Source organism: Gossypium hirsutum, chromosome A13, assembly GCF_007990345.1.
Source record: "Gossypium hirsutum isolate 1008001.06 chromosome A13, Gossypium_hirsutum_v2.1, whole genome shotgun sequence".
Lineage (NCBI taxonomy): Eukaryota > Viridiplantae > Streptophyta > Magnoliopsida > Malvales > Malvaceae > Gossypium > Gossypium hirsutum.
The window spans coordinates 110481460-110501970 of record NC_053436.1 but is presented as its reverse complement, the minus strand read 5'-3'; the positions used below and the strand labels follow the sequence as shown (position 1 = coordinate 110501970).

At 31.1% G+C, this 20511-nt stretch overlaps 1 protein-coding gene and 1 pseudogene across 3 annotated transcripts; both read right to left on the bottom strand.

The window, feature by feature from the left end:
* Positions 1–62: 62 nt before the first annotated feature.
* Positions 63–5318, bottom strand: LOC107940770 (5'-3' exoribonuclease 3-like; annotated as a pseudogene).
* A 2883-nt stretch (positions 5319–8201) lies between these two features.
* Positions 8202–14146, bottom strand: LOC107940780 (serine/threonine-protein kinase Nek5). 3 transcript variants are annotated; one of them, XM_016874230.2, is made up of 14 exons: positions 13644–14146; positions 13477–13543; positions 13245–13310; positions 13062–13108; positions 12898–12943; positions 12723–12803; positions 12605–12647; positions 12396–12445; positions 11609–11690; positions 11464–11513; positions 11074–11147; positions 10719–10770; positions 9983–10636; positions 8202–9893 (listed from the first exon to the last, which is right to left on the bottom strand). In XM_016874230.2, the coding sequence occupies exons 1-14, from the start codon at positions 13739–13741 to the stop codon at positions 8220–8222; spliced, it is 3084 nt and encodes a 1027-aa protein (XP_016729719.1). In that variant the 5' UTR covers positions 13742–14146; the 3' UTR covers positions 8202–8219. The 3 variants fall into 3 exon arrangements, with proteins under 3 accessions (XP_016729719.1, XP_040941832.1, XP_040941831.1); XM_041085898.1 differs by lacking the exons at positions 12396–12445; positions 13477–13543; positions 13644–14146 and having other exon boundaries at positions 13245–13281; XM_041085897.1 differs by lacking the exons at positions 13062–13108; positions 13245–13310; positions 13477–13543; positions 13644–14146 and having other exon boundaries at positions 11593–11690.
* Positions 14147–20511: the final 6365 nt, after the last annotated feature.

Below are 20511 nucleotides of genomic sequence, written 5' to 3'. Positions count from 1 at the left end.
CAAAAAAACACTGTTAGAGAATCAAAACGCAAACATTGAAGGATCTTTCAAATAACTTCACTTTAAACCACTTCAGAATCATTGTTATTAGATTTGCACGGCCCCCTACGCCATGGATTGTTCGTGTTTGATGTTGATGACCGAAAAGAATTTGACTGCTGCGAGCTCCTTTGCCATGTCTGTCCTCTTCCATAACCAAACATACTGCTATGGCTAGGTTCAGATATTTTCATGTCTGCAATGGCTTTAGCCGTGTTTGAGCATGAACCAGCACCACTCACTTTGCATGTGTCAAACCTTGGGTTCCATGGCAACCTTGTATTTGATGTCTGGTTCAATGGGTGAAGATCATTTCTGGTTTTTTGGATTAACTCGAACCTGATATAGGGCGGTCTTGTTCCAAGGTATTCATGCCATAGCTGAGTTTTCTGAATATCAGCTCCAGTTATGGCCTATATTCGATATAAATGTCACAATGATTATTATCGAGTAAATAATTTCTGGACAAGATTTAGGATGTTTATATTACCTTTTCGGGATATTCAACACCCTCTAGAGGGCGTGGGATATGTGGTTTTCCGATAGAGATCTTGAACGGCAACAACCTGTGATGTAAAAAGAAACGATATGAAATCCAGCCTTTCCATGATTTCTACATGCATAGGTTCGAACCGGCTTACATGATAGGTGATGATGATACATGTACTCTAACAGCACCGCTGCATTAGGTACAATGGACGGTCAGATAAATAATATAGCTAAAACCTGAAATGAAACAATCTGACGGACCAACCTGATCAGTTCGGCTTCTGTATGCAACTTTTGATTATCAGGCAAAACTGCCAAAATCTTTGATCCTAGATGTGTTGGTACAAAGAGTTTGTCAGTTTTCTCTGCATTCCTTTCTGTTTCTTCTGGCTGAAGATATTGTAAAATGCCATCTCATTGAATGCATAATAATATATACAAGTGCATGAACCAGTTCTATAGATGAAATGAAGTCTCACCATCAATTCCTTCTCAAGTCTTAGTGTCTCTGATAGAAGCCGTTCCTCATCGATAAAGGGAAGCTTGCATATGCCCTTAACAAGAAGAGCTCATGCAAAATTTTCATGCATTAATAACTGATTCTACAATAATGGGAACCATACTAGCAAGGACATATGTTTTGAGCAACCAACCTGCCATGCGTGGCGCTTTCCATCTATGTCGATTTCAAAATCTAAGAAAAATGTATGAAAAGAAAAGAGAAGACATGTTGTGAATCTGTAATAGGAACACTTATACCAGCATCCACCATCCATAACCCCAAAAACAGGACTAACCTGTAGGACAGAAGTCAATGATTTGGGAATTGGCATCGGTGATAAGTTTTGCATACAGTTTCGGAAGTGCATGAGCACTGCATAAAACCGATAACATATTACGAAAAGCGAAATATCGGAAGTTAATATCCAAATCAGAAGAGGTAATAGGGTATACCTTCTGGGTGGCAATACACTCATTAGTTGATCAAAGGGCTTAAAAGGCTGACCCTTCTGGAACTTTACACTCACTTGAGAAAGACCCTTCATGTCTGACGCAAATGGAGCATAGTAATAGGGATAGTACCTAACATTTTAATGAACCTCTCATCACGTAGCAATACTAATTGTAGAACTAATGTATGTATGTAATGAATTCCACTAGAATGGAAAATTCAGATAGCTAACCGGGACAAAGATGGTACACCAAAGAAATAGTATAAAAACAATCAGATAGCTAACTCTCAGTGTACTCAGACCATGTATGTATGTATGACACCTATGTATGTAATCAATGCCACTAGAATGGAAAATTCAGATAGCTAACCAGGACCAGAATGGTACACCAGAGAAAAATAGTATAAAAGCACCCATAGTTAGAACCTAAGAGTACTCAGAGCAGGTATGAATGTATGTATGACACCATATATGTATGTATGTATGTATGTATGTATGAAACACTATGTATGTATGACACCTTCTATGTATGTATTGAATTCCACTAGAATGGACAATTCAGATGGCAAACAGGGACTAGGATGGTACACCAGAGATAGTATAAAAGCACCCATAGTAGACCCTCAGAGTACTCAGAGCATGTATGAATGTATGTATGACACCATCGATATATGTACGCATGACACCAATTACATATGTATTAAATTCCACTAGAATGGAAAATGGAGATAGCTGACCAAGTCCACGGTGGTACACCCGAGAAATAGTACAAAAGCACCCATAATAGACCCTCACTGTACTTTTGGACCTGCATAGATAAACCAGATTACAATAACAAAATAATGCATGATCCAAATATAAAAGTGTGGATTTCATGTAAGAACACACACTATTTCCTTTCTCATTATTTCAATATCCCGATCGGTTTCTGCAGAGAATTTCAGCTTGTAGTATCTTTTTTTCCATCCAGCAAAACCTAATCTTACCTGTAAACAAAGTACAAAATAAGCAAAATGGTAAGATGAAAAGAATAATATGAAATTCCCAAAGAGATTAATGGTTCGTACCTGATCTCTAATAGTACCATTCTTGAGAAAATCAGATTGGTTCCGTAAGTTCTCTTTCAATTTTTCCTTCAATTCTTTCGTGTTTCTCAAAATCTGCGAAAGCCGTTCAAAGAGACCAAAATCGGTAGTGAAATGCAATGCAAGTGTATAGATGAACACAATGCAAGTAACAACTTACATCATTTATATCAGCCAAGGAATTCTTACTCATGTCCGTGGGAGGATCCAAGTTAAAGATCTCCGTTTCATCAGCTTGCTGCTATAAACAAGATTCAACATTAGCTTAAGGGCTGCAGTGCATACTAATGTATAAGACCGATACACATACCCTATCTGAATTCTGTCATAGTCTTCTAAGACAACGCTCGTGCAATTCAAGGCGTTTCTTGAAAATCTTTTCTTCGAATGATCCAACTAAAAGGATAAATTTCTCCACCCTTTTTAATTTTATATACCCTCCTTTCTTATCATTAATCTGTAATAGAACATGCCAAAAATTGGTTTAAAAAATAGATTTGTATTACTAGTAACAATTAAGTGAAGTTATATAAATTATGTATATTATTACCCTTTACATATCAACTAAATATCCACCAATGTTCTTGAAATTTTGCTTATAAACTGTCAATAGTAAATCCAAGGCTCCCTGTACGTATAAGAAGAGTAATACCATGTTAATATGGTTCATTGTAGAAATGGAGGAGATTTAGGGTTGAATGTATGTACCTCATGAATAGCCAAAGAGGGCATACGAGGAAGGAAGTCATTCCCAACAAAAAAGCACATGAAAATGTAATCATCAATTATTCTCTCAAGGTTGAAAGTTATGTTCTGAGGAACATCTGCGATTTTCATGTCGAGTTCAATGTATTCCCTTAAGATCCAAACATGGAGGAACTGCAAATCATAATAGAAATGATAGCAGATCTTGTTAGTCATTAACGATTCTGCTATGATATTGTCATGTAATAGGTAACAACAACGAAGAAATGGAATGGTTACCTCATAGGGCCTTTTAGCTACCGGTGCATGTTTAAGAGACTCTGATGAATACAGCTCGGTTTCTCTATTGCTTGTTGTTGAACAAGATCAGAAAGCTGGCTGTTGTTCTTGAAAGAGCACATCCTAGTAAAACAGGATTCGATTCAAAGGTTTACTTGTACTGCAAGAAATTCAGGGATTCATTTTGGAAAAGGTAAAAAACTCAAAACCTCTCTCAAAATCGAAAAATGAACTTCATGTGTTGCTAAAGCAAGCATTATTAGATCTGCATCCCGCAAAAAGAACAAAATGAATGACGAAAATGTGTAATGACCCCAAAAAATGAACATGAATTAAGTTCACAAGGCATAGTGTACCAGCCCGTATAAGCAATGGCGAGTATTGCAGTCGTATCCAGGGAGACATTGTTGGTACCGGATGAACGACATAATCTTGTGTTTGCCTTCACCAGGTACATTTGCATCAGAAACTATAACCTGATTGAATACAACAGAGAATTCAGTTCATGCATACATACAAGTAGTAGGACATTAAATTCAAACTTGAAGTCCCTTCCAGCCCGAATTACAAATTCAGTTCATACATACGTACATACACACACATGCATGCATGCATTCAAATAGGAGTAGGACATTATATTCAAACCTGGATTCCCTTCCAGCTCGAATCATCATTCATTCGTGACTCAATATAACCTTCAAGCTTCTTAGACAACCGGTACATGAACTCTGTTCCAGGTGTAATGACGTTCGAATCCTAAACTTCGCAATCTTTTTTCGGAAGGATCAGCTTACCTTCCAACTCAAATTCTCTTCGTAACCGATCCTCTTCAGCTTCCTACAATGAACACAAACGTTTAAACCATAACTAGGTTCTATGAAAGCAAATCATTATAAAAACAAACATACCGCAATCTCATCGTTCTTCGCAGTGCAAAACCTTCTTGATCGCTGTTGATTCATCTTAGCTCGTGGAGCTACACCATCTACAAAATCCAACCAAGATCAACTTCTGATACACTATTTTTCAGTAAAAGTACCATGGAGCCTCTATAAATTGCATTTTGTTCTCTCTATTAAAAAAATTGAGCAAATTAGTCCCTGAATGTTAGATAAAAAGCAAATCAATCCTTACGACTAAAAATTTCATCCATTTTTATTATTTTTATTATTAAAAATTAGGGTTGCTGACAAAATAACCCGAAAGTAATAACTCTGACGTGTTGTGTGTCGTGCTACCCTACAATAGCCAGTTCCAATCAAATTTTTAATAAAAGAACAAATTTACTCAGGACTAATTTACCTCATTTTTAGTAGAACGAGTAAGGCCTCCACACTTTTACCACTATTTATCCAATTTTATTCAAAAATAAAAAAAGCTTTACCAATTGCCATATATAACAGCTTCCTCGGTCTAACAATGTTAAAAAGGGTATCTATGTATTCACGGATACTGGTGAATACATCTTCGTATGTACTAGGTGGTATTACAGACTGCATTTAAACAAACACAAAGTAAACACTTTTTCTTATCTGTGCATATATGTGAGATTTTGAGATATATACATGGATGAACATACCTGATCTTCAGGATGAAAACATGGATGAATGATACCATTCATATCAAGATAAAGGTTATCAAACTCAATAACATTTGGATTTAAAGAGCTTGTATCGACACAATGACCATGTATATGTTCTTCAATGGCTTTTACCCTTATGTTAGGGTACTTATTCACTAACCAACGATAAAAAGATGGAACACCCATTGTTTCTTTTTGTTTTTTTTGGATGACAAGCTAAGGTGTTTGATAACAGGGAAGGGAAATGATAGTAGCTTGTTGCAGTTTTGCAGACGTTTAATAAAGAGACAAGATTGAGTGTCACTGATAGCATGGACTTGATTTGGTGACTCTTCGATATGTAAGTTGATGATTACATGCAATTAATGTTTGATGCTTTTTTTTTCAATCTTTTCCAAAACACAATGTTAAAGAATAATGACTTATTTCGTTTCTAATTTCATAAAAAAATTTAAATAAATTTTAAAAAAAATAAATTTTTTATATCTAATTGCTGACATAGCAATTCATGTTATATCCCACATCAGTAAAAATAACAAAAAGTTAATACTTTTATTAATTTGATAAATAACTCAATTTCAGAGATTAAAAAAACAAAAAATTAAATAAATTAAAATTTAAATGCAAAATGGTAAAATTTTTTGAAATATCCATGTATTATAAGGATCATATTAAATTAGCTTTCTATTATTAAATGAATTAATCTAATCTTTGTATTATTAAAAAAATTAAATAAATTTAATTTGAAATATTTTTAAAATTTTTATAGCTTTGTATAAACTACAGTTTAAAAAATAGTTTTCAAATGTTATTTAATTTATTTAATATTAAATTGATTAAGTTGGAATTTCTTAGATACTTTAACAGTTAATACATGTAATTTATGTTTGATGACTATTGGCGATTTTTTTATACGAATAATTTAAAAAAATTAATTAATTAAGTAAATAATTAAAATTAAAATTTATTTAGAAAAATAACTCGTTTTCTATAATTAAATTCGTTGTTGCCTAACTAACTATAGGCACCATCCAATTTTTCTCTCAATCATCATTTTTTTTAAAAAAAATTATGTCCTCACTGTATCAAACAATATCCATACGTATTTTTTGAAATATCTATAAAAAAAATCCGAATAAGTCGACAAAACCAGCTACCAGCTCTGCGTCTGTCTAAATTCCAACAAAAACAAGAAGTAAATAAATCTCTGTGCACTTCTCTACAGACACTTCCAATCAATCTAAACCAACTAGAAGAACTTCTTTTTCGAATCTCCCTTTGCATGTCCACCCTACGTTCCCTATTACTCCACGTGGCATTTCATCAGCTTTTCCTTATTTGTCCTTGCACCCGAAAACGCACTCCTACCCTTCCTGCTGTATGTAATTTAATTTTTTTTTAAATTAAGGTGGTACCGCCTTGCTACACTCATAATTTTTTTCGTATTTTCTAATATATATTTAAAAATACAAATATTTTTTAAAAAATTTTGCCGGGATTTATTAAAAGAATATATTTTTTTCGTTTTCTTCATGGTGAATATTTGTTCAGATTTTAAAAAATATATATGGGTTATGCCGTGACGATATCAAAAGAATTACTTTTTTAAAAAATTAAAGAAAAAATAAGTGATACTGTCAATTGATCAGGTAACATCGAATTTAACTGTAAAGCACAGATTATTTTTTAAAATAATTTTTTGCTCAATTTTTTTAATTAATTTGTTTTTTAAAATTATTATATAAAAAAGAGACCCTATTGGCTTTTCATGTTTTCCGATGGTTGATGATTTAGGCATCGAATGGATTCTTATTACGATTTGATGTGATGTTAGGAAGATACAAAAGATTTAAGAATGTATAGATTACATTGTGACAGTATCAATTATAAAGTTATAAAAATTTAATTTCTTTTTATATAAATTTTAACTAAAAATTTATTCAAGGTACACGTTATTTAGATATATAGATACATGAAAGATCTGAATTAAACATGGAAAATGAATCGATTTTAGGGTATGATTTTGATAGGCACTAATATTATAAGGGAAAATTACATCTAAAGTTATTAAATCGTTAGTTAATGGTCGCTAATCTCGAAATATTTTATTTAAGTTATTGAACTATTCAAAAAAATTTATTTAAGTCACTTGACTGTTAAGTTTTTTTTTTAAATCCGATTAAAGAACTCCAAGTGACAATTGGTACGGAAGAAGAATATATCTTATATCTAAATTGATTTAATGGTCAGTGTAAAGGATCAAAAGAGAAAACTACTTTGATTTTGGTTTTCAGATCTGTAACATTCAAAGTTGTTTCAAAAATTTTGAATATTTCAATGATCATTTTATAACTTTTTGAAATTAAGTGATTCAAACGTAAATCTACTAATAGGAGGATAAATACGCTTCAAACTTGTGTCATCTTAAACTGACAACAATACTAATGTCAATTAAACTAAGACTCAATCTGCCTTATTTTACAATTTAAAGTAAGCTTGAATAAAACTATATCTAAATACAATGAGTATCAATTTAAAAAAACTATAAAACATAGCCCTATAGAAAAAAGTAACTTAAAAAGATATAAAACAATGAATATAACAACTCAAACAACGGTGCACATTTTGGGACCGCCGGTCATCTTCCCCGATGAACCAATAACCACCACCTTTTTTTCTGGTAAAGTATTGAAATGGTTACTATTGCTTGCTATTTTGATTACTAAATTTTTAATTTTTTTAATTTAGTCACTAAACTAAATGAAATTTAGTGATTCGTTACCATCTTATTAATAAAAAAACTTCTAAACTGTTCAATTAAGTCCTTACAATTAAAAGTGAAAGCAGGTAACAATGTCCATACTAGATACTACAATTATTGTTAAAAAAAAAATTCTCTTATTTGTAATAAAGTGTCGACTATGTACAACAACAAAATGCATTTGAAAGAATAATAGTATGAGGTGAAAAATATAAGATCTAATTGTTGTATGTTTAAAATATCAAATGGAAGTGAAAGGAGAGAAGCAGATCTAACAATGTGAATGGACAAGGGAACTGAAAGCTTACCTCATGAAGAAGAAGATTTCATGAACTTCGTCCGCTATCCTCGATCATCAGTCCTTTAAGACTCTTGGCTAACCAGATAGCAGTCTCCCTTGGGGACACCTTATGTTTCCCGAATGGTTTCAAAACAACCGAGAGCTCTTCCAATCTGTTCTGTTGTAATAACTCTGCGGATAATTCGAGAAGCCCTTCGAGTGCCTCTGCTCTTTGCCTGAAAGACTTGATATCCAACGTTTCCTTTGCTGGTGTCTCTTCGTCTGTTAGAGAAGAGCTTGGCTTCGTAGGGTCTGGTGAATCCAGTTTTGGAGATGAAGAAATGGAGTTCCTGACATCCATTTCTTTAATGCCAGGATAATCTGGAACATTTGATGACCTGAGGGTCATTGGGCTTGTCACGTTTCTTGTGTCTGATTCATCCCTCACAACATTTATGAGTTTCCCAACATCTACATTTTGGACACCTGTATCTACTTTTTCCATCACTGGCTGCTCATTGCCAACTCGGAAGCTACTGTGCCTTATAACATGTATAACATTATCACATGCTTGAGGACGTGATGTTGTGGTTGGATTTGTTTCTTTATCTGGCTGTGAATTATTCTGGATAGATGAAATTGGTGAGGCAATGCAAGATGTAGAATCTACCATGGACGAGAAAAGCTCCATTACAGTGAACTTGCCATCACCACTAGATGTTGAAGAAAGATTCAAATGGAGCATTGTATCATGTCGACTACAAGGTCTGCTTGCCACAGTTTCATCCGAATGGAGCATTGTATCATTACTAGAGATGCTTATCTGACAATCTTCTCCGGTAGTTTGTCCACTTACAAGGGCATCTTCCCCAGTACCCAACCTGATTATAGGGGCATCATCCCTGCTACTTGGCCTGCTTGAAGGGGCATCATCCCTACTAATTAGCCGGCTTATGGACACATCCCTGCTACTTGTCCTGCTTAAAGGAGCATCATCCGTACTAACCGTCCTGCTTACAGAACTAGCATCTTTATGAACAGATATTTCTTCAGAATTCAGGACCGGAAGATCCAAAGGGGCACTTAAACCGACTTTTTCATTAGCTGATGCAAAATGCAGAAGATCCTGGGTTGGAACAGGTTCTTCAGTTGAACACATGACAGATTTATGATCATGCCCAAGGCTTTCTCTTTCAGGTATCTTTGATTGCAGAGAATCAGGTGAGCTAGATGCTGGATGCAATTCCAAGCTCTTTATGCCAGTGGTTATCTCATGATCATGTGTCTGTTCTGTCATGTCAATAAAAGAGGTTGTTGCATCGTCACAAATCTCAAATTCTTGAATTGAGATCGAAGATGAGACAGGGTTGTTTCTATCTGTTTGCACCCCTTTGCAAGCTCCAGTCGGAGCTATCTCAACCTCTTGTGTGACCTCCATGGAAACATTTGTATGGCAGGGCAGTTGACATGGAATAGCTTCACGGCCCGGGTTTATCTCTGTTGATCCTAACTTTGGCATGTTAAGTGCTCCATCTGAAGCATCAGTTCCTCCATGCTTCATTCTTCCCATAACTGATGATATTCTTGCAACATTGGAAGGAGGAGTTCTTAGCCGAGAATTAGAAGATAGTCCATCTTCAGCAACATGCTTCCCAGGCACAGGGGGAGGAATCCCTTCATGTCTAGGTTTAGTCTTCGGGGAGAATTCGAATAAGGGTGACTGGAGAGAAAAAAAAAACACTTGCAAAATAAGTGAATATACCAATAATGAATGAAATTAATAATAGAACAGTCAAGCCCAATTCATACCTGGAGCTTCAAATGGTGGGATCCTGGTATCCTTCTCGCCGAATCTAACGGTAATTTCACTGAAGCAGAAGTCATGGTATCTGCATTAGATTTTGAAACAGGTGTTGATGCCGGCGGTTTGAGAACTTTGGGTGATGCCTCTACATTATTTCTTTGAGTCGAGCCACCTACAGCTTTTGCACGGCTACCTCTCATTGGGGAACCGTTTTCTCTTACTTTCCCTTCTTTCAAAGCCATCATTATACTTTTGATGGTTTTTGGTTGCTTTGACTGAACATTAGATCCCTGTTCTGCATAAGAAGGTGTTCTTGTACCATTTTCATCAACTTTGCCAGAGAAAATAACGGGGCCATTCTCCTCTTCTCTCGGTGGGTGAGGCTCAGTCCCTTCTTCGTCATCATTAGAAATTGAATCTGTGTCAGTGGCCTTACTATTACTATTTGAAACCATAGTGCCAGTGTTTCTGTCACTTGAAGGTAAGCTATCTTTATCACTACATGAACTATTACTATTCTGACTCTCGGCCATATTTTTCCTATTATCACGACCAGAAGAAATATGCTTATCCGGGGAACAATTCGTTGGACAGCTGAAGGATGGACGATAGTGATCCACATATGGCTGCAAATAAGGATGCTTCAAAAGTTCCGATGCCTAAACAAGGTGAAAATTCAAATTGTTATGTTGAATCCTCCATGTGGAGAATTCTTAGAGTTGAGAGAAAAGAAATGCTTACACTGGGTCGGTGCTCTGGATTCTTTCTTAGCATGCCCTTGATAAGTGTTTTCCTACATGTGTAACATTAAACAAAGCTTATCACTACACAGATACAGATTACCTAGTCCCTTGGGATTTTAAAGTTTCCATGAAACTAGTTTCAAATTTCATACATGAGTAAGCCAGAATTTGATTTAAAAGATTTGCACATTATCCAAATATAAAAATATATATATAAAAGAAGATAGAGAACTAGGACAATGAAGAGATATTAAGGCATTAAAAAGTTCAGTAGGAGTTTGAAAAATAATGGAGAGAATACTTGATATCATGAAAACATAATGGCGAGCTCTAAAATGAGCATTAAGACTTACAAAGATGGAGAGTAGCAAGAAGGCAAAGGCCCGATAGAGGAACGATTTATCTTGCTTATTAACCCTGACATGTCCTAGAACAAGAATTTGGATAGAAATTAGCTGAATTAGATTTGTATAATTTACATGGTTAGTGGAGGCAAAAAGTAGCAGTCTTAGAAAAATTTCTAATAGACAACATATACTTTGAAAACATTGCCTAAACGAGTGAAACATAGAACACAAACTTTATAACAGTTGGCTGAAAAATCCAATATAAGATAAAAGTAAGAAAAAGAACTTATACAATTTCCAAGTTCAACATTTTAACTAATGAAATACATGCTACTTGCCAGAATAGGTTATAAAATAAGGCAAAGTTTCAACCAATAGAATTGTAAGAACTCTTACAAAAGCTTTAAAAGCAGGGCGATGAGCAGCCATCTCATAAATACAGCAGCCTGTTCAAGAAGAAGCAATTTAGAGAAAAAAAAAGGGGGGGGGGAGGGGAAGAAAGATCTGCACATATCAAATGCATACTCATTAAAAGGCATACCCAGAGACCAGATATCAGACTTGAAACCGTAAGGAATATCTGCAAGCAATTCAGGACACATGTAATTGGGAGTTCCAACCACCTGAGCCATGTACAAAACAATTAATAACTTGCACTGGAACCTGGCACATTCATGCAAGGAAGAATAACCGCAAAAATGGAAAATGATATCAAGTGCAAATGACTACAAAAAAAATGAAGTTAAATACTGTATGTATTCTTCATTTCAGAGCATTTGGGTCATCCATCACTCAGTCTGAAACACTTGGGTATCAACAGTATCTTTCTTCTTCTTCTTTTTTAGTTCTTTACTTAAAAAGTGATTGTTTAGTTAAATTTGCAGTCTTATTATAACTCTCACTTGACAATTTAGTAACAATTTGTCCTTAGCAGATAAGATTAAAATTAGAACGGAGTTTAATTGCAAGCTATGGCAGACATTATGCTTGTTCAATTTGATGCTTCTTATTATTACTATATCAGTTCCTCAGCATATTAAAATGTGAGAGCAACCTTGATAGGATGGAACATGTACTGAAGAAGCTACTTTATGAGTATTATGCTACCATGAAAGGTCTTTCAGAAAATAAACAGCAGCATTGAGGCATGTGCAAACAGACACAAAGTCTCTTATTTTGAGCTAAATAGGATTATCTTATCAACCAAGTGTAGGAAGAAAAGGAAGAGAAACAATAGCGAAAGAAAAACTCTTTCCCATCCTTGAAGATGGTTCAAAAAGATATTTTAGAGAAAAGGGTCACTAAAGATCATTTAACATATTACATACCGAAGAAGCCAAATCATCTGCCTTCAGAGTTTTGGCAAGCCCAAAATCCCCTAAACCAGTACAGATCAGAAAGAAAGTTTAAGATAATGATCCCAACATATGCAACCAAGTAGAATATCAAATATAACTCAATAATGACAAAAAATAAAAAAGGAAAAAGATAGAGAACATGTAAGAAACAAATAAGAAAAGCAAGAAGACAAACTCACCAAGGCGTACATCTTGATCTTTGGTGAGAAAGATGTTGGAACACTACCAAGAGAGTGCAATAAATCAGTCCATAAATAATTTTGTGATAGAAAGACTAATCCAATTTTACACACATACCTTCAGGTCGCGATGCAGAACAAAATTTGAATGCAAATATTCAACTGCCAGAAGCAGCTGTGCGAACCACTTGCAAAGTTTCTGTACAGTGTTCATGATCATCATTTTTAACTGTTAGTCGTAACTCAGGAAACGAACTTGTAAAATTAAGGGGTATATAGAGAAATTCAATTACCTCCTCAGGGAAATACACCCCATTTGATTTCTTCATCAATTCAGCCCTGTTAAAAAGTAATAAGAGAACAAACAATATCGACAGATTACAAAAATTGCAAAATTTTCAAAAACACACAAAAAAAAACACCTAATCAAAGTTCTCAATTCAACTTAGAAACTTACATATCTCCACCTTCACAATATCCAGTAACAATACAAACATAGCAACCCTACATTACAACAAATAATAATAAAAAACTCGATATCAAGACTAGAAAATGCAGTCACGTACATAACAAGCTACTAGTAGAAGTTCAATTTTTATTCAAGATTAATAGGCAAAAGAAAAAAAGTATGGTATCTTACTTTCTCAACCCAAGCTTCCTTAAATTCAACAATGTAAGGATGCTGAACCCGCGCAATAAGCGCCATCTACATTCCACAAATTTCAAAGACCAATTTATATAAATTGGAAATTAAACTCTATTTACAGATTAAATTGTTCTCCTTTTCTGAAAAATAAACTAACTTGTATAAATTGGAAATTAAACTCTATTTACAGATTAAATTGTTCTTCTTTTCTGAAAAATAAACTAACTTCTTGATGTGCAGATCTCCTGCAACGTTCCGTTTGTCGCGCCAATCTGATCTTCTTCAACACATACCTGAAAAAAGAATTAATACCAAAATTTTTCAAAAAAAAAATAGCGCAAAGTTACACTTCACTAAAATTTTCAAAAAAGTGAGAAATATTTAAAAAATTACTTTTTCTTCTCGGATTTATGATGAACAAGAATGGCAGCACCGAAAGCACCACGACCGATCTGTTCCATGATCTCGTAATGATCCATCCGAGACTCCATTGCTTTTAACTCTTCACTCGATCTTTTTTAATATTACAAACAGAAAATAGCAACTTAAAAAAAAGCGAAAAAATCAATTCATTTTCGTCTTGAAAATTTAATTTCTTCGGATCTCAAAAACCATTGCCGGATTCTTAACTTCAATTCCAATGCTGCTGCCAATGCGTTGTCAATAACCGAATGATGAACAGTTTTAACGAACACTCTTTAAAGCTATTGAAAATCTTCGTCTACGTTCCTCTTTGCCTTTCATTGCTGTTGTTGAGTTTCTAAAAGTTGCTCTCTTTCACAACACTCAATAGCAGGAAATTTAAAAATAAAAAAAAATAGAGCGAAATTTCTTTTTTCAGTTACGAATTTTGTAAAAAGAGAGAGTTGATTAAAATAAATGGACCGTCCGATTTCATCCTAAAGCTGTTATTCGGTGGATCTATATTATCTATTCTTTTTATTAATAAAACTAGTAAAGTTAGTACTATGAATTAATTAGACATCAATTCAATTAGGAAATTATAAAAATATTTTTTCATAATTAAAATAAATAATATTATATTTGAGATATTTTAATCTTTTCACTTAAGGGTGTTTTAGTCTTTTCACTTTAAAAAAATGAATAAAAATAAACTTTCGAGAATATCCTTTCGTAATATCGTACATATATCATTTGCTATTATGATAAAATAGTTTCAAACCATACATTTCATCATTTATTATATGTTATATGTTTTTTTAAACAAATAAAATTACTAATAGCCCCTTCCCAACTCATAAATAGGATAACAATACTCATACCAATTGAAGTAAAATTTAATTAATTATTATATGTTACTTTTAAACACACATTTATATTCTAAAAATGTGATTTTCACATGAATAAATTTTTTAATGCTACTAGTGGATCGGAATAAATTTATCTGAACAAGAATAATTAAAATTTTATTTTTACAAAGTAAATTCTTTTATTTTGAGAATTTTTTTATAACTTTTATATTAAAAATAAAAGAAAAACATGCATGTAATAAAAATTTAATTTAAGCCACTATAAATTTTAACATATTTACTTTATCATTTCAATTAAAATTTCATTTTATTTTTATTTTTTATAAACATTTATATTCATAATTTTGTTTTTTAATTACATCATGTACCATAATTTAGTATAATTAGAAAATGAATAAATTAATTAAAAATTAAAACTAATTTAAATATTTAATTTTATCGTTGAGTTACGATGTGATGCACAATCACCTATAAAAGAAAAAGCTAATACTCAACTCTAATTTTTGTCAAAGTCAAAAAAAAAATTTCAATTTTATTATGAGTGTGAAAATTATGAATAGTTAAATTTAAAGTTAAAATTAAAATTAAAATATTTTATTGGTAAATAAATGTAATCCAATGACATTAAATAACTTTATTTATTTTTATATCGAATTAATTTTTAATAAAATTTACATTTATTTTGTTATTTGGGAGACTTGGGAGTATGATCGATATTGCAGAAGAAGCTTGTGGGAATATGCTATACTCTGTGCCGACAGAACCAGCTGGGACTCAATAATTAATAAAATTATTATTTTTCTTAAAAAAATCTCTTTCATGTTATTCTTTTTTATTTTTTATTTTTTGGATTTTAATAAGGGCAAAACAAAGGCTCATAATTATTTATTGCTTTTTTTACATTTAACGTCACCATTTATTTCTATTACTATAATGATGTACTACTATTTTTCAATTTATTTACCTTATTTAGCTGAATATCTTTAAATTCTTCACCAAGAGCATTGAATTTTTATTTATTTGTTAAAAATATTTAAATATTTATAAAAATATGTAAATATTAATTTATTTTATTTTATTTTAAATAATAAAATAAATTTTCAAGTTTAACAAATGGAACTCTCATCTTGCTTAGGTAATTTTTTTACTATTTACATCTAATTTAATTAGCTTTTGAATACCTCTAATTTTACAATATTAAGAGGTCAAAGATAGGTCAGGTCTGATCAGATTTGAGTCGGTACCAAACGAATATCTAATAAGAATTTTAACCATCACTTCATGCAAATGACATATATTATTTTGTTACATAAATTATATCATTTGTAAAATGTTAAATTTTTAAATAAATATAATTTAAAATAATTCTTTAATAAATAAGGAATACTTGGCTTGATTAAGTCTTATAAATACTTTTTTTAATAATCTCATTGTAGGTTTTGATCATATCTGCTCTTTTGATGCATTGGTTAGAAATACCCATAATCCCTCTCTAACCCATAAATACGAAGAAAATATGTTTCAGCGCACTCGGACCCACGTCTTCTTACATTGACAACAATACCCATATCAATTGAGCTAATACTCAATCGACCATTTTTTTAGTACACAAAAAATAATTGTTGATACCAATGGCTTTTGCTAAATAATGCATTTAGTTGTTTTTTAAAAATTAATTATTCATTGTTTTCATTCAATAGGATACTCTATTACATTAATGGATAAATCTCAAAATTATACATAAATTCTGATTCAACATGCAATTTGATACATGAACTTAAAATTGATACAATTATACACATGAAACTTTGATTGTGATTTAAATGTATATATGAAACTTTAATTTTGATTCAATCATACACATTTTAAAAAATAATTGCATCAATTTATTTTTATATTGGATAGATACAATTATTTCTATATCCAGTATATAAAGATAAAATTATGTTATATCAGTAAATTTGTTAATAATTTGTGATAATTGAATTAAATCAAAATTCTTGTATAAAACTATACGTCAGACTAAAGTTTATATATAGCTTTGAGATTTATCTCATTTATGAATAATAACTCTAAAAAACACTTTTAAAACATTTGCTATTAGAATCAATGAAGCCAGATGGTCGAACTGATTAAATCATCGTTTGTCCGATCAGTCCGATCAATTTGTCTGGTTCTAATTAAATAAATTATTAAAAATTTATAAAAGTAAAATTTATTAAAATTTATAAAGTTCAGATCGATCGATTCAACTGATACACGAGTAAATCGAAAATTTTCTTATGCCAATCTTTTATTATAAAATTATTATTTATAAAAAAAAACTTAAAAATTAAGGATGAAACAGAAAAAGTCTGACCCCAGTTCTTAGCAAGTTGTAAAATTCCCAATGAGTTGACAAAATTGGAAACAATGATTGATTGGGGTATTTACATAAAAATCCAAAAAAAATGAAAATAGAAAGTAAATAATTGAAATTGAAAGCTCATATTGAACCACTGATTGAAAATGCAACTATTGTTTAAGCCCATGTGCTTTGCCTCCCCTCCCTGAGCTAACATGTGTTTTTTTTTTCCCAAATTTTATTTTGATTTAAATCTCTGATACTGTTGTTTAGATTTAACTTGGCTTAATTTTAGATATATTTTAGTATTCAGCAATCAATAAGGGCGAAGTTAAATTTTTTTTATGAGAGCTAAAAACTAATTTCATTATTGTATTGACTTATATCATTATAGTTTTCAAAAGGATTAAATCAAAATTCAAACATCTTTCAAAGAGTTATACTATAATTTTACCATATATTAACTTATGAACTTTTAGAGGTCTTAAAGCAAGAATTTCCTATTTTGGGAGAGCCTCTCTCCCCTCACCCTTGATAATCGGTCTGTTTATTGATTATAGTTATTCAAATAAATATTATTTGTGATTATAGTATTTTCTTTATCGAGCCAATGAAACTCTAATTTTGTCCCCGTTTAATTGGTAAATTATACTAATTAGTGAACAAAACATGTAATTAACTAATTTTAAGATAAACTATATCAATCTTATTAAACTAGTAGTGAAATTATGTTTTAGTCACTCGACTTTAAAAAAATTATAATTATTGAACAATTTGAAAATTTTTATTGAAATCATTGGGCTGTTAAAATCATTGCTATATGCCATTCTTTATTTGCACCTCTTGCACCAATAGAAACCTCTCATTCAAATCTCCAAAACTATCTTTCAAATCAACTTAGATGTAAGGCATGTTTCTATACTCGTCTATAGGTACTGATTCACTGTACAGATCACCAAATCATCACTTGAAGCTAGCTAACTGAACTTTTTAAAGAAAACTAACATGCCACTGACTTAATAAAAAATATTCAAATAATTCAGTGATTTAAATGAAAATTTTCGAATAGTTTAGTGACCCATTTTGTAACTTTTTAAAGTTGAGAGACCAAAACATAAATTTACTAATAATTTAATGACATTGAGTTTAGTTTACCCATAATTATAGGTTCTGATTATATATGCTATTTTTGATACAATGTCTAGAACTAGAACTGGAACTAAAACTAGAACTACTCATAGCTCATCTCCAACCCATAAGTAGGACAATAATATACTTCACCGTACTCGAACTCACATTTTTTGAGTATTGGCAACAATACTCATGCCAATCGAGTTAAGACTCAATCGATAATAAAATTTTTTATTAATAATAAAAAAATTACAAATTATTTGAGTTGATATTCACGTGCCTATACTTGAAGAATGAATCATTTTTTTGTTGGCTTTTCTAATTATTCTTTCCTATATAAAACAATTCTCTTACAAGTTAAAAAATTATTATTATGTTCACTCAAGTCCATTTGGAAACTTCCAAAAAAAGAAAGGCAAAAAAATAAAAATAAAAATAAAGTTCACAAATTGGATCTAAAATAAAAAACAGGTCACGTGATCATATCACTTGTTTAATGTTAGTACAGGTGACACGGAAATGGGTCGGGCCAGGTTCAAAAATACACAACAATTGAATTTCCATTTTCAACATTTAAAATATATTAATATTAATTTTGTATTCATATATTTAATTATATTTTTTAAATAGTTCGATTAAATCTTAACTCGATTAACCTAAGCAGGAAGAGGCGAGTTTGAGTGTGCTAAAGCGTATTATCCTTCTATTTATGGGTTAGGAAGGAATTATGGGTAGTTATAGATATTGTGTCAAAAAGAGCAGATATGATCAGGATTTATATTGAGATTGGTAAAAAAAAAATTAAATTCAAGTTAGAACTCTTTGACAAGTGACATAAATATAAACTCTGTAATTTCGTGTCTAATTATTGTAATGATAAAAATATATTTGATTTTGTTCACATAATAATGAACATTTCTTTTAATGTTATTTCAATTTTTTAAATTTAACAAAATAGGTATAAATTTTTTTAAAGATTGCTTCGATACTTATTGGTTATGTTCAAAACTGTCAAATTTTATTGTATTCATTGGAATCATAGTAATTAAAGGATTTTGATATTAATGAATTAATAGCAGAATTTGACATGATCGATTTAGTTGCTAAAATTTGGGGTTTGTATTGAAATTTTAAAATTTAAAAAATATAACGATTAAAATTGATTCAAAATAGAATATAGGGATTAATAGTAAAATTTGACCATTTAACAATAAATTGAGAGACAAATATGTAATTGACCCTAATAAATACTTGACTTCCCTATTTAATGTAAGCAGCACATGTGTGAGATTATTCAAGTGGAAAATATCTTCCTTAATTGAGTCAATTAAATACAAATTGGAGTATTTCATAGATTATAAACTTCAATAAGAAAACAATTTTTTGATTGATATTTCAACATATTTGTGCTATAGTCTAAGATTAATTAGTTTATATGGTTTTTTTTAATTTATTATATTATTAATATATTAACAAATTGACTATTAGATCTGATTATATTTCTCTATCAATCATAGGCTTGAAAATATTTCATTCAAATATAAGTCTAATAGTTGAATTTTTGTTTGTCAAATAAATATTAAATTTATTCAAAATTTGATATGTAAAAGTGATATAAGAATTGAATTATAAAATTTTGGAAGAGTTTAAATATAATTTTATTAATGTGTTAACTTGAAATTCGGTTGAGGGATTAAATTATAATTTTTCTATTTTAAAGGAAATTAAATTGAATTATAAATTGGAGGTGTAATTTTATTAATACATTCATTGCCAGGTAATTGCTGCCTTTTGAATATTGATGGGGCAGTTAATCTGAATTCTAACATAGCTTTCGTTGGAAGGAGGTGTTGCGGAAATCAAATGGAGAGTGAATCTTTGGATATAGTCATTATTTAGGGGTTTGTTCAATGTTTGAAGTTGAGCTCTAGAAGATTTTAGACGGCTTGGCTCTCCAACAAAAACCATTCAATATAGCCAATTGGTAAATTCGAATTCAGCCTTGGCTAGGAGGATCCTTTAATTGCTACACTACGTTGGATATTGGAGAATTAAGCATGTTCCAAGTTGGTTTAAAAAAACATTGGTTTTATGTTTTTTTAAATAATTTAATATGATTTATGGTCCCAAAATGGTAAATTTAGGTTTAGCATTTTAAAAATTGCAATTTTTTTTTTGAAGGAATAAACAATTCATTACATTAAACTAATATAAAACAAAAGTATTTATATATGTATTAGACTCCAAAAGATGTAAGAACTTCCTAGGAACCTCTTCAAAAACCTGAACGTTATGGTCTTTATCAGTTGACATTTTAGTTAGCGAATCCGTAACTCTTTAAAAAAATATACTCATCAATTTAACTAATTTGTTAAAAAAATTCGAGTTCAATCGGTTCATATTGTTTCTCAATCTAACTAGTTTAAAATTTTTCTCCAGAATAATACTTCAACTAATTCTCAATTCAAATTTGGTTTAAACATCAATGTATAAAATTATATAAATATCTATTCCC